Source organism: Podarcis vaucheri (assembly GCF_965113315.1).
Source record: "Podarcis vaucheri genome assembly, chromosome: 5".
In the NCBI taxonomy this organism is placed as follows: Eukaryota; Metazoa; Chordata; class Lepidosauria; order Squamata; family Lacertidae; genus Podarcis; species Podarcis vaucheri.
In genome coordinates, this window is record NC_138763.1 from 45,418,498 (window position 1) to 45,432,906 (window position 14,409).

At 44.6% G+C, this 14,409-nt stretch overlaps 1 protein-coding gene across 8 annotated transcripts in view; it reads right to left on the reverse strand.

Annotated features, from left to right (window-relative positions):
* BTRC (beta-transducin repeat containing E3 ubiquitin protein ligase) overlaps window positions 1-4,236 on the reverse strand; it is a 124,746-nt gene extending 120,510 nt beyond the window's left edge. For 5 of the 8 annotated variants that reach the window (XM_082223448.1, XM_082223444.1, XM_082223450.1 and 2 more), the window contains exon 1: window positions 3,872-4,235. In XM_082223448.1, coding sequence (XP_082079574.1) covers window positions 3,872-3,919 — 48 coding nt within the window. In that variant the 5' untranslated portion in view covers window positions 3,920-4,235. Of the gene's footprint in view, window positions 1-3,871 lie in introns of all 8 variants that reach the window. The other 3 variants (XM_082223447.1, XM_082223445.1, XM_082223443.1) reach the window with 1 other exon arrangement.
* Window positions 4,237-14,409: the final 10,173 nt, after the last annotated feature.

Below are 14,409 nucleotides of genomic sequence, written 5' to 3' on the forward strand. Positions count from 1 at the left end.
TTGAAATAAATAAATAAATAAATAAATTACTACTCATGTCACCAAAGCTTCACTACATATTTAATTAAATAAATGCAGGGTTAATCAAATTCTATGATGCTGCTGAATCCAGATTTCTGCATTACAGAAGTCATTAATCTATAATATCCAGGCTTTAGCAAACATGACCAGTTACTTCAAATGTTATTTATTATTTTTTAGATTTTAAATTTACTAAATGCTATTTATACTGCCCTTCGTTCGAGGATCGCAGGGCGGTTTACAATATAAAAACACAAAAATACACAACATAGTAACAAACAAAAACAATAACCCTGCTTGAGGAGGTTAGGAGACATTTTTTATTACTAGTCAGTGCCAATGAAGTTGGTATTAAGCACTTGCTTGAATGGGTGTTGTTACTCTTCAGCAAAGTCAGCTAGGCTTAAGAGGAAAGTAAAAAGAAGGTTGAACTAAGCATAACTCTTCACCTCACTACAGCTATTCTCTTCTAGCTGAATCTGAAGATTGTTCTCCATTTCAGTGTTCTAAAAATACTGTCAAGGCTATGTCCAATTTATGGGCCAACACAGATGAAATTCAAGGCCCCCTTCTGTTTAACAGGCAAGAAAGTAGAGAGTAAGGGGGTAACTTATTCACCACCCTCTTTCTTAAAAGAAGCTGACATACATATCATCAGATCTAGAGTAAAAGGGAAAGCTGGAAGGGGATTATCCATCCACCCAAAGCACACCAGTTCCCAGAGCCTTAAGAGACTGTGAGAGAATGCCCTGGGGCAACATGTTAGAACTTGGGTCTGACAGGGCCAGGGGAAACAATGGGAGCATCCCTGTTCCAGCTAGATCACACCAACTTGGGGTCCCAATTGGGGACTGACTTGTGACAATGCTCATGAGTAGGTCACCATCTGCACCTGCTCCTTCCACATCCCATTGATTATGAACAAGAATGTGAGCCCAAAAGAGGAGCTGGTCTCAGAGTTGGAAGAATCTATTATCCCCTCCTACATTTGCTCACTCTGAGTGAATGGCAGAGATAGTCACAACGTCCATAGTCACTGATCAGTTGTTCCACCAAATGAAAAATTGTTGGAGAATTTCTTCCCCATTAATGAAGGATAAGAAGAATCAGGGTCCCCAAAAACCACCTCTTGTGTTCAGAGACATCCAGCAGGAGAAGCCTGTTCTGTATGATTTGGGTGGGGCACTAGGGTGAAGGAGAGAGGGGAAATACTGCTGCTTTGAGGGAAGGGGAGGGGGAAGGAATTGGCTGTGCTCCCAGCTGTAACTTGGGAATAGCAGAGAGACCCTTCTCTCTTTTCAAAAACAGAACCACCACATACCTGAAACTGAGAAGGTTCTCTCCTACAGATGAGAAGTCAGGTTTTGCTACCCCTGCTTTCTGTTGGTGTTAACCCTTTGTTGCCTGCTCTCCAGCTATTTGAATAAGAAGTGCTTTTTCTAATTATTATTGAAAGTAGATGTTAAAAAAAGACCAAGAGTGCAATCAGATGACAAGAAACCGCATCATAGTCCCCTATAAATCCAATCACATAAATACTGTTCCAGAGGTAAAGCAAGTCATGTGTAGCAGTTGATGGCACAAAACTGCAATGACAGTATGTTGTGAATCAAGATATTCTGTATGGTGAGCAACCAAATGCTTCTTAGGTCAAGTACCAAATGGTAGCTGTAGATAATATTCTTTAGTAAATGAATAAATATTAAATAGATTAGCCACTGGTTATCAATTATTATCCAATAATAATCAAGCAATTAAAGCTTTACTTTTGGAAAAATTGAAGAACTGAGAGAATTTTGCGAACTGCAGAAAGTATTGTTTTTCAAAACAATCCAGTTCCGCCCAGACATTTTACAGCACCCTAAGCCAGATCACCTTCCCACAGCAAAAGCAATACTCAGTCGGCACTTATGAGCTGTGCCATCTTTTGTAAATAAACATTATTGACCCTAGGGCTGAGTACCTCTGAGCATATGCTGACTTCATTGTCCCCCAAGAGGAATGAATAATTTCAAAAAATAATGGATGTGAGGGGGAAATGTTTCTTGGCATATCTAGGATGGAAAAAAACTAATATTCCATGTCTTGCCTTCAACTTGCCTACTTAAAGTGCTATAAAAAATGGACCTTCATGTGTTGCTTGCATGGAGCCAAGCAGTCATTCAACTGAAGGCATGAGTTCTCTACTATCTGGGGGTTCTGCTTTGGACAGATCTATGAGACCACTACAAAGCCTTGTGAAATGCATCATGCAAGATGATGTCAGCCACCACCTTGTTTTGTCTCTTAAGGGTCAAAGCTGCCTGAAGCAGCATGTGTTGGCATTTGCAGCACAAAGCTTTTACATGAGACTCTTATGGGTCATGGGTTCAAGCCCCATGTTGGGCAAAAGAATCCTGCATTGCAGGGAGCTGGACTAGGTGACCTATGTGGCCGCTCTCCACTTGCAGTTCTATGATTCTGTGTTTGCTAGACTACCAGCCCCACATCTTTTTTGTGTACACTATGACAATACTCTTGCACATTGAAGTTCAAAAACAGCCTAGCTGGAATCTTTCCTGACTTGGCATTCCAAACTGTAGTATCTAGGCAATATGGTAAAATTCTAGTCTAGATAAGTATTAGTTTGATAACTTTGTGTTTCCTTCCTAATCCTTGTGCTGCTGTTCCTCTTCAGAGGCTGAAAAGGATAGATGGTCTCTAGAAAGGCCCCCTGACCCCAGTAGAGCTGGGGAAAGAAAGCCTTCATTTCTGCATTTGCTATAAGATGACACCATGATGAACTAATTCTATATAGAAGTCATAAACTCCTTTGTATATCTGACAAGATTAAACCACTATAAAATAATAAGCAGTCACCTGATCTTCATATAAACCTACCAGGCCTAAATGGGTAATGCTTGGTCACCTTTCAACTGTATAGTAGAAACAGAGTTAGTTTGAAATCCCTCCCATAAACAGGCCCCACCTTTACTGCAATGTAATGTTTCAAACCCTCTGGCACTCAATTTACTAATGGAAGCCTCCATGTAATAATTCACTTTGGAAACTGAATTCTCCAGGACCCTTCCCACTACCTCCCAGCTTACTTCATACTTTTGTGACAAGACCTGCATTCTTCAAAAGTGACCCAACATAGCTAACCTTGCTAGCAAAGTCTGCCTTTGAAACCAAAACACTAAGCCTACCCCAGGCCTCTTCAAGAACACCTAGGTGCCCACCTACCACCATCCCTTAAAAAAGAAACAAAAAAACCCCCAATCTGGTCCAGCTTTCCTAAACCCTCCATCTTTTCCATCAGTCCCTCTATACAGGCCTTCCTTTCAGCGTTCCTTAAGTGTGTCCCCAAGCCTCACAATCTTTCCTCTCCTCAAAAATTCAGCCGCATTCTTAAGCCCTCCGTTACCCTAATCCCTCGGGTTTGTTTTTTAAAAAAAGCATCCTCTCTCTTTCGATATCAACCCCACATAACAGAAGCTCACACCTTAAAAAACAACACACACACACACACACCAAAAGACCCACCCCGAAAAGGAAAGGTATGACTGGCCTGCCCCTCTTTCCTCCCCATACATCCCGCAGAATCCTCAGCTCTCAAAATGTATGCCTTCCCTGGTCCTCCCAGTTACCTAAACCCATTTCGCAGATATTCTGGGGTTGCCAGCGGGTTCCATATACACCACAGCCTCCGCTCTCCCTTTCGCCATAGAGCTTCCCTTTCCGATTATTCCTGCCCCCCCCCGCGCCCGCCATCCCCCTCCTCTTCCTACCACAGCAACCAGCAACAGTCATCACCAACTCGCCCCCCCACCGCATCCCCCCATCCTCTCCCCGTTCTTTCCCTCCTCACCATGAACTTGAGGGCCTTCTCCTGCACCACCGCCTCGGCGGGGTCCATAGCCCCCCCGATCCGCCTCTGCTGTGGCTGCTGCTCCCCCGCCAGCTCCGGGCCTCAGCCGGGGCCTGGCCGCCCCCCACCCCTTCCCTTCTCCCTCCCTCAACGCAAGGCCGCAGCCACCGCAGAGTCAGGCGAGAAACCTCCGTTTTCCTCCGGCTCAGGTAAGTGGGAAATGTAGTCCCCGGCCGTTCTCCCGAGAAGTGCCCGAGTGGACATCGCGGACTACAATTCCCAATAAGCCCCGCGCACAGGGAGACGGCGCGCCCGGTGCCGTTGCTTCCGAAGGCAGCGAGAAGAAGGGGGAAGTGGCGGCGCGCTCGGGTGGGCCGAGCTGGGCTGGGTTAAGGGGAAGAGGGAGCAGGGAAGAACGGCTGCCTCTCCCAGCTGGCGGGAGAAGGGGCTGATGGAAGCTGTAGTTTCCGAAGGGGCTGCGCTGGGCTGCAGCGGGGACGAGTCGCAGCTGCTTTTCCCTTTTCCTTGTCAATCTGGGAAGCGAGAGCATAGGGTTGCAGCACGATATGCAAAAGGTATCGCTGCTTATTGAGACATTGCTGTGATTTTAGGAGTGGAAGTTTGCAGGTTTCCAGATCTCAGCAAGGTGTGCAGCTTATCCGAAATAGGAACCAAAGAACTGTGCGGTCGGAAGAGCCAAAGAGTCATCTAGTCCACACACCCCTGCATTGCAATTTTTGACTGATAGCATCATACTTTCGTAATAAGGGATAGGGCTGCTGGGGCCAGTGTCCACAGAGGTCAGATCCTTTGGGCAGCTGCTGAGGCTCCAGCATTCCCGGGGTGGGATTGGGGGCACCATACACTTAAAGCACCGCTATATCACTTTTAACAGCCATGTGTTCCCCAAAGAGTCCTGGAAACTGGGCAGAAGAATGTCATCTCTTCCAGCTTCCCCCTTCAGCTGTATGTATTTTACAGGGGAGAAAAAGTAATTGCATTTTCTTCCAAGGGAGGATCAGTGGCTTTGTGAGCACCAGGGGAAGACCTCAAGGGCACCTTTGTGCCCGCGGTCACCATATTGGCAACCCCTGATATAATACATTTCTGGAATACATGCTGCTTTGCAGCATTATATTACTGAATGCTAAACACTGGAGAGAAGGGGTTTAAAAACTTTGTGGGGCTTTGTGCCCTACGTTTATAATAGGGATTGCATCTGACTGGGAAAAGCCTGACTAGTTATTTTGCTTGTTTTGTTTTCAGTCTTATTGCCAAGATACAGCTCTTCCTACCACTACCCCAATTCATTTTAAAGGTATATAGCAGGAACACCTAGCTTCCAGATGTTGTTGGGCTTCAACTCCCATCAGCCCCAGGCAAAATGGCCAATGATCAGGGATGATGGAAGCTGTAGTCCAACAGTATTTGGATGGCCACAGTTTTGCTGCACCTGCTATACAGTATAGACATTTTGTGGATAGATAGCTTTTGGCCATGGCTCTGTTCTTCATGTGGCAAAATCAACTGGGCTCCACAAAGCACTAGCTCTGGGCTCCACCCCAGACAGCAGATGTTTTGATTTCAGGAGATGGTAACCATAGATTAGAAGCATTGTGAAATATGAAATATACGGTGCAGTTAGGTTTTTTGTTATTAGTACCCATACTCTTCTTAGACTATTGGACTTCATGTGAGTTTGCATTATTGTATTATTAGTGTTATTGTTAGGTTTGCAGCATGACAGAAGATGGCACTCGACAGAAAATGATAACCCATTTAACAAAAATGTGCAGGTCCCTGCCCTGAGGCGATTACAATTTAAATTTCAGCAACGGGATACAGCAGAGGAGGGTAAGGAGAAAGAAAGTCAAGTTTAGCCAAAGGAGAGAGCAGAAATGACAGTATCACAGAAAGGAGGGGTGACTGTAAGCAAATTCAGATACTCATACCTTAACTTTGTTTCATCTGGCAGGTGCATCTAGAGAGGGCCTGGATACAAATCTTAACACAGCTATGTACTAATTGACTGGCCTTGGGCATGTTGCTATCTTTCAGCCTCAGCCCATCTGTCAAATTAGAGAAAAAATGACATGCTGCAGGAGTTAGTTATGACAATGAACAAGATAGACTGTAATGCACACTGTTGGGTAAAAATGTTAAATAATACTACAATAAATAGCCTCCCAAAATCCTTACAGTCTGGTTAATCTATTTTAAGTTGCTATCAGTTTACCCTCTGAGTTTCAAAACTGTGATCATGTTCATCCAAGACTCAATCTTATTTGTGGTTTTTGTGTGTGTGACATTTCTATTCCTCATATCATCTAAGTCCCCCTGGCAGTTTAGAAATGGACCTTGTAGCAGTGGAACATTTTTGAAGATCAGTTGTTAACTTATATCAGTTTAAGTAAATTAATTGAGAGCAAGTCTAGTGGCTAGGAGCATGACCCAGTCACCCTTCACATCCTTTCCACCCCTTTCCACCCCTTTCCATATATAGGATTGTTCTTCTGCCAAGCACCTCCATCGCCATAGCGGTCATCCAGCTGGATGCCTGCCTCCTTCCCCCATCTCCTCTCTTTCTTTCATGGAAACATTCCTGCAGGGCAGTTGGTGGTAGAAGGGAGAGGGAGCAGTCCAGATGGCATGTGCTCTGATGTGGGCCACAGTTTTCACCCAACAGCTTGCATAGGCGACTGAATTTGATTTCTAGAGTGTCAGCTGGGAGGCCCCTGGTTCAAATCTCAACCATGAACTCACTAGGTAGGCTAGGCTTTGTCAAGCTCCTGTCTCTCAGCCTCAGTCTCTCATCTGCATAATGAGGATAATATAACTGGTTTATCTTACCAGTTATTATAAGGTTAATTATTTCGTGTATATGAGGCACTTTCAAGACTTAAAAATTGTTGTGCAAAGAAGCCAAAGAAGAAGTTTTTCTTATGGCACATATACCACAGAGAAGCTACAGAGAAAGTATTCTCACCTTTCCAAAATCTTCTTAAGAATTCCAGGCCTCAGGTTGGAAGACCTGCTCCTTCTCCAGAGAAGTGGAATATATGCTTCTGTCTAGAAGCAGCTGTAACTGGTCGGAATCGCTTGCGGTAGTGCTGAAATGTTCACATGGAACATCTGTGACAAGAAGCATCCTTGAGTTAATCTGGGTATATCTCTGCAGTGACCGGCAAATATGTTTTGTATAAGCAGATACTTCTATCACAGATTCAGAGATGGGGATAGTATAATTTATAAAGCCATCCACACCCTGGGATTTCATAACCTTTCAGATTAACTCTCCCTGCTTTCATCTTTGGGGAAGTGAAAACAAGACCATTTTCCAAGATGGGCCTGCATCTTTGGAACACCCTGCTTCCCCAAGAGAAGTTGCTAAGCATGTTGTTAAATTATCTTGCTTGTGCAGATAAGGATGTGGGTGGTGCGGTGGTCTAAACCACTGAGCCTCTTTGGCTTGATCGGAAGGTCAGTGGTTCGAATCCATGCGAGGGGGTCAGCTCCTGTTACTCTGTCCCAGCTTCTGCCAACCTAGTTTGAAAGCATACCAGCATGAGTAGATAAATAGGTACCACTGTGGCGGAAAGATAAACAGCGTTTCCGTGCACTCTGGCTTCAAAACATAGGGCTAGTTTGCCACTTGCATTTTTCAATCATCTGTGCAACTCAAGAGCAGGCTATTCACTCCTACAATTGTCCCAGGAGAAATCCATGTAATGTCATTGTCTTGGTGAATTTTGCAATAGAATATCACTCTGCCTCCAAGACTTTATCAGCCAGTGTCATCCCTGGGGGTGAATTCAATGTCAATAGGTAGTGGCAATAATCAATTTAACAAGGAATACTGGCCACTTGATTTTCAATGAAGAGTACCACGTTTCTCACCCTTGTTATGCCTCTTGTTTTTACATTTCTAGTGACTCTTTGGGGAATCTGTAGAATTAACCCTTGAAATAATGGGGATCTTCCATAATTTCAGTTCCTTTGGGCATTATTGCCCGAATTATAACACTTTAAATAATAAGAACGATGTGTTTAAATTAAATTTGCAGGGCTGGCAGCTGCATACATTCAGACTTATTACTATACTTACAGACAGCTTCTTGGGCTAATTCTTTCCAGACTGAAATGAGAAATGAAGGGAGTAGTTTGTGGTGGAAGAAGAAGTTAATAGGATAGTTTCTTGCAATGCTTATTGTGAGGGGGATGTGCTAATTGTTCTGCACATGTAGTCCGTACTAACCATAAGATATAGGGCTTTCTGGATTATAAAGAAGGCAAATTATTTAATAATGTGGGTGATTTGAATAAACTGGAGGGGGATACATGTCACTTTCACTTTTCAAGACACAGCATAAAGATAGAAGAAAAATGCAAATTGAAGGGACAAGCGTAAATGTAATGGGAGAAAAGAAGACGGAATGGACTCTGATGACAGGGAGGTTATGGTTATGAAACTATTAGGGCTTTAATGTTTAGAAATGGAGTTTAAGGAGGTGAGTACTGTACAGTGTAAGAGGTTCAATGTTACCAACTTGAATCCTGTTTTTCAGCTATATCATAAACACTGTGCAGTTTCTTGCTCTTCTATGAATATCCCTTGACCTTGTTACAGAACGCCATCTCCAAAATCTGCTAGAATCCTTGAGAGTCAGTATACCAGAGAAACTAAGAGGCTGAGCTGTAAACTTCAGCAGGTCTGAATGTGCCATGATTCAGTAGCTTTCGACACACCACTCATTATCAAGCTCACACACATACAACACAGAATTGGCAATACCTTGCTGTTGTTGTTGTTTAGTTGTTTAGTCGTGTCCGACTCTTCGTGACCCCATGGACCAGAGCACGTCAGGCTCTTCCACTGCCTCCCGCAGTTTGGTCAAAACCCAGGGTAGAAATACCTACCCTACATCAAAGACCATGTGCACATCTGCAAACCAGAGAATGTATTGTGGGTCACACACACACACTCCCCCCCCCACCTTACGACCTTTTCTATTGGCTGTAATGGAATGTTTAATTTAAGCCATGGAGAGGGGACCCTGTTGATGCTAGAGAAGGCCTCTATAGGTGCATGGGCACCCACCCCTGGGTGCTATGCTGGTAACCCCTATCTGAAGCCAGATAGAGCTCTGCATGTCAAAACAAGCACCTTGAACTTGAGTGGCTGCTTTTCTTGTTTGCATTGTGCATGGATGATAATGGGCAGCCTTATGTGGAAATATTTGGGATTTCCAATGAGGGCAGCAGGTGTGCACAACTGACTGCAGCCCTGGCTGTCATGTGATGAGGGAGTCTCCCCCACCCCACATGGAGTATTGTTTGGGTGGGATATTATAGAAGAGTGTAGGGTATTTAATATTTAGATGACCAAATGGGAGTGAATGAAGCAACATGGAAATGGCAGGAAAGGGGGGAATGCTTTGCTTTCTTTTAAAATGGAGCACAGGAAGAAGAAAGAAGCCAGCTCAGTCCAACAACTCAAAAAACAACCCCAACAAGTCCCTTAGAGCCAGAAGAGGCTTTTTAAAGCCTCATGAATATTTAGCTTGTCCTCATGTAAAATATATGACTTTGTGTAAGGATCAGGCGAAGGAGGTGCATGATTTTTTTCTGATTTATGGGCCCAGTGACGGATTATTCATAGCAGAGCAGCTGTGTGGAAAGATTCATCCACTGCAAAATGTGATTGTACATCAGGCAGTCTGAGGGAACGGAGCTATGACTAATGGCTACTTTACATATAAATGAGAAGGTTTGCGCTAGGAACTGTTAAAAAAAATATAGTCGCTCTCACTGACAGGGCCTGGCCTCTCTGATCTGCACGAGGCACAGGGGCCAGGAGGAAGGAAAGATCACATGATGAAGGGCAGGGTTGTTTTTTTAAAAAAAAAACCAACATGCTTCCTAAATAAATAAATAAGGTCTGCCTGACCTCCTCAGAAGCTGCCACGTTGCTAACAAATTAGGGACAGAGCCGGTCACTTCTTTTGGTAATGTGCTCCAGAAGGTGCTCAGCTGTGGAGGAATGCAGAGCTGGCTGGCCCCCTTTCTCGCCAGAGCAAGGAGCCGCAACCACATGGAGCTATATTTACAATTTACGCACTGCAGGAATTGTGCTCACCAGGTAAGCAGCCCTAGTTGTTCATAGGAAGCTGCCTTAAACTGAACCAGACCACTGGTCCATCTAGGTCAGTACTGTCTACACTGACTGGCAGCCACTCTCCAGGGTTTCGGGGCTAGGTTCTCTTCTACCCTATCTGGAGATGCCAAGGACTGAACCTGGGACCTTCTGCATGGTAAGCGCGTGCTCTGCCACTGAGCTGTAGCCCTTTCCCTTCAGGTGGGAGGTGAGAAGGTGTGGAAGAAGAAATGGTGGCAGCAGAGAAGAATATACTAAGAACTTAGTATGCTGTGTTGGTTAGAGCATTTAACCTGGCCTGAAAAGCCCTGGGTTAAAATCCCCACTCATTTGTGACCTTGGGCCAGTCACTCTCTCTTAGCCTAACCTACCTCTCAGGGTTGTGATGAAGATAAAGTGGTTTAATATATATCTATGCCAGCCCATATTATGTTGATGGGAAGAGGCAGCTTGTGTTGAGAATAGTGTTTTAAAATAGTGGCTATTCTGGGAGCATTGTAGTGACAATGTGGCTGTGCTTGGGGGTTTAAAATGGATTGGCATAGCACTGGAGCCTATATTGATCAATTGTTTAAATAACTCTTCATGTTCTGAAACCCCTCTTAAGCAGCCTACAAACCTGCCCAGGTTGGACAGAAACCTAATCTCACCAAGCAAGAACAGAGACGGGTCTTCATTTTGGATGGAAACTGAATCTTAAATCCATGGGTGATCCTTCCTCCCTTTTAGCCCCTCTCCCCAATACACTCACGACCCTTTCCACGCTCTTATATTTGATACAAACTGTCTAGACACTGCAGATGTGGGCAGATGTTGGGCCCGTAATTTATAACAACGGCCTCCAGAAGGCAATTCCAATTTGTTTCGCTAATGCTTTAAGTTACAGACGCTGAGATCTCCTGTAAATACTCTTGGCTTGCATATTAACTACCATTCTGGGTTTGCTCAGCAAATGCTAGCTAACTACATCTCTCTTTTAGTCTCCGATGGAGGTTGTAATGCCATACGGTATTACATTGTCAAGCTCAAAATATGGGGACTTGGAGATGTAGACTGCAGCCCACAGGACACTGATATTCACAGGGAGCAGATCTATAGACAGAGAACCCCATGCCTTCTGCACAAAGAATACCATATGGGAGCTTTTGCTTAGCCCCACGCTATTTGTGCTCTGGGGTTCCTCAGGGTTCCATTCTGTTCCACATAGTTTTTAACATCGATATGAAGCTGTTGGGGTAGGTCATCTGGTTCCCGCTCTGTCTCCTCATTCCTTGTATATTAGGTGTGGCTGACCAGGTGCTGGACTGGTGCCTAGAAGCAGCAATGGGCTGGATGATGGCTAATAAACTGAGATTGAGCACTGAAAAGGCAGAGACACTGTTCTGGATGGGAATTGCACTCCCCTTGAAGAAACAGGCGTATAGCTTGAGGGTACTTCTGGATCCAGGATGGCCATCAGAGGCCCAAGTGGCCACAGTGGCTCAAGGTGCCTATTCCCAGCCCAAGCTAATTTGCCAGCTGTTGCTGTTCCTGGACCAGGACAACCTTCCAACTGTGATCGACTTGCCACTGTGATCCACGCCCTGGTAATCTCATGTTTAGATTACAGCAATGGAATGGGGCAATCCTTGAAGATGGTCCAGAAGTTGCAGTTGGTGCAGAATGCTGCTGCTTGGTTACTGAGTTGCACACCAAGTCAGAATCGTATTTCATCTATTCTTTGTGATCTGCCTTGTCTGCCTGTTTGCTTCTGAACCCAAGGTAAGGTTTGTAATGCCTATGTATAAGACCCTAAAAAGTTTGGGGCCCAAATGCTTGCAGGAATGCATATCCCAGTATATGCTAACCTAGCTATTACACTTCTAGTCCCACCACTGGACAATGCACAATACATGGTGACCAGAGAAAAGGCTTTTTCTGTAGTGGTGCCCTGTTTATGGAATCGCCTACCATTGGAAATGTGTCATGTGTCAACAATAGATCAATTTCTTTACCATCCTCAGATGCACCTGTGTATCCTGGTGCTTAAGAACCTGTGATACCCGTTTTCTGAATAGTCCGTATCATATGTGCTATTCTATGGTGGCTAGGAATCTTTTAACCGCCACTTTATTTTTATAACCTGTATATTTTAATAGCATTTGCTTAATTGGGTGCTGTATTTTATTGTTTTACAGTGGAAACTGCTCTGTGATTGCTATCATCATGAATTAAATATTTTTGGAATATTGCATGCAGTGGAGCTTTAGGAGTAGAAACAGAATCAGAGTCGCAAACATACATATTACAGCAGGACTTATTCTGATGTTCCTGCTAGTGTTCATTACCCAATCAAGCTTCAAATCTGGATTTTGTAGCGTGGCCACGTGGTTCCCTATCCCTGTGAAAGACTCGCAAACCATGTCAGAAAGAAAGGTGGTGATCCAATTGTGTCTCTTGGTCCCTCGCTGCAACTTGTCTGTGCCTTATTCTCTGCCTATTGAGAAGCAGCATATTCTCCAAACTGTCCCTTGAGTATGTAAGAGCCATCCTATAATTTACTCTATGCCTAGATTCCCTGCACCACTGTGGGAGTTGTGATTCATGCATTTGCCACAAGCCTTTTGTGCTTCCCTAATGTTTTCCTGGGAACGGAAATCTCTCATGTTTGGGTGGGAGTCTAACACATCTCTGATACATCTGTGGCATTTTTTCAAAGCATGACTGCTGGCATTTTGGCATGTAGCCGTGGAATGTGTGGGCTCTTTGACAACAGTACTGTGTTTTAACGTTCATGTTCTGTGTATTGCACTGCTGCAAGGAGAAGTCCTGGTCTGGGCATTGTGGATGTCAGCACTCCCACAGCCTTTCCACACTTAAACACCACCCGCCTCTGAGCTGTAGAAGAAAGCAAAACTGCACTATTTGTGTCCTTTGAACAGATGCAACATCAGAGCTGTATACCAGTGCTGGAACAAGGTGAGAGACTAACCATATTGTGGAAGCATAAGGACAGTGAGAGCCCAATTCTATGCATATTTATTTGGAAACAAATCACATTTAGTTCGTTGGGATTTGCTTTCTAGTAAATACACTATATTCCTCACACTTCACTTGACAGCATCTCACATTAATTTTTGTAGAGATGCAAATGCCTCCTGTATGAATCACATCTGTGGCTAAAATACAAATGAAATGAAAGATATTACACAGCTATATCACCAAGAGATGTGTGTTAAGATTCCAGAAGTAGCGGTCAAGTTATCTTTTGCCATAATTAGTAGTATTCTCTCATATCATCATAGGTTGCGTGACTCACCTGAGGCTATCTAGGGTGCCACTTTAGTTAGTCATGGCTTCCCCCAAAGAGTCCTGGGAATTATAGTTTGCTAAGGGTGCTGAGAGTTTTTAGGAGAAATTACAGTTCCTAGGATTCTTTGGGGTTAGCCAAGACTGTAAGCAATATAGGAAAAGGTAAAGGGACCCCTGACCATTAGGTCCAGTCGTGGCCAACTCTGGGGTTGCGACACTCATCTTGCTTTATTGGCCAAGGGAGCTGGCATACAGCTTCTGGGTCATGTGGCCAACATGACTAAGCCGCTTCTGGCAAACCAGAGCAGCGCACGGAAATGCAGTTTACCTTCCCGCCAGAGCGGTTCCTATTTATCTACTTGCCCTTTGACGGGTTTTCAAACTGCTAGGTTGGCAGGAGCAGGGACCGAGCAACGGGAGCTCACCCCGTCGTGGGGATTCAAACCGGTGACCTTCTGATCGGCAAGCCCTAGGCTCTGTGGTTTAACCCACAGCACCACCCGCACCCCGTAAGCAATATAAGAGTGCTTTAAATGTATGGTGTGGATGTAATGTATGGTGTGGAGTTTTTACAAGGTCACTTGGGAAATGATGCTCACACCCCGATCCTGAAGGCCTATTCATTGATTTTGGTGGAAGCCCTTCCAAGTACAGTGGCAATAGCGGAGAAAGGTGGGTGCGGCCCATCCTGGGCACCATCCCTGAGGGGGTGGTGACATCGCCGCTGGCCGGAACAGCTAGCTCCGCCTCTGTACAACAGTACCTCAGTTCTTGAACGTAATTCATTCTGAAAGACCGTTTGACTTCTGAAATGTTTGACAACCGAGGCGCAATGGTCGGTTGGCAAGTTCCATTGAGAAAATGGAGAAACGCACCTCGGAAGCTGTTCAACTTCTGAGGCGCGTTTGAAAGCGGAAACATTCACTTCCTGATTTTCAGTGTTCGAAAACCGGAACATTCGGCTTCCGAAGCGTTCGATAACCGAGGTACCACTGTATATAAATGGTCCTAATCCTACTTACTAGGAAATAAGTTCCATTAAACTCACCAAGCATGTTTGGGAACAGGCTGCAAGTATGTTTAAGATTACAGG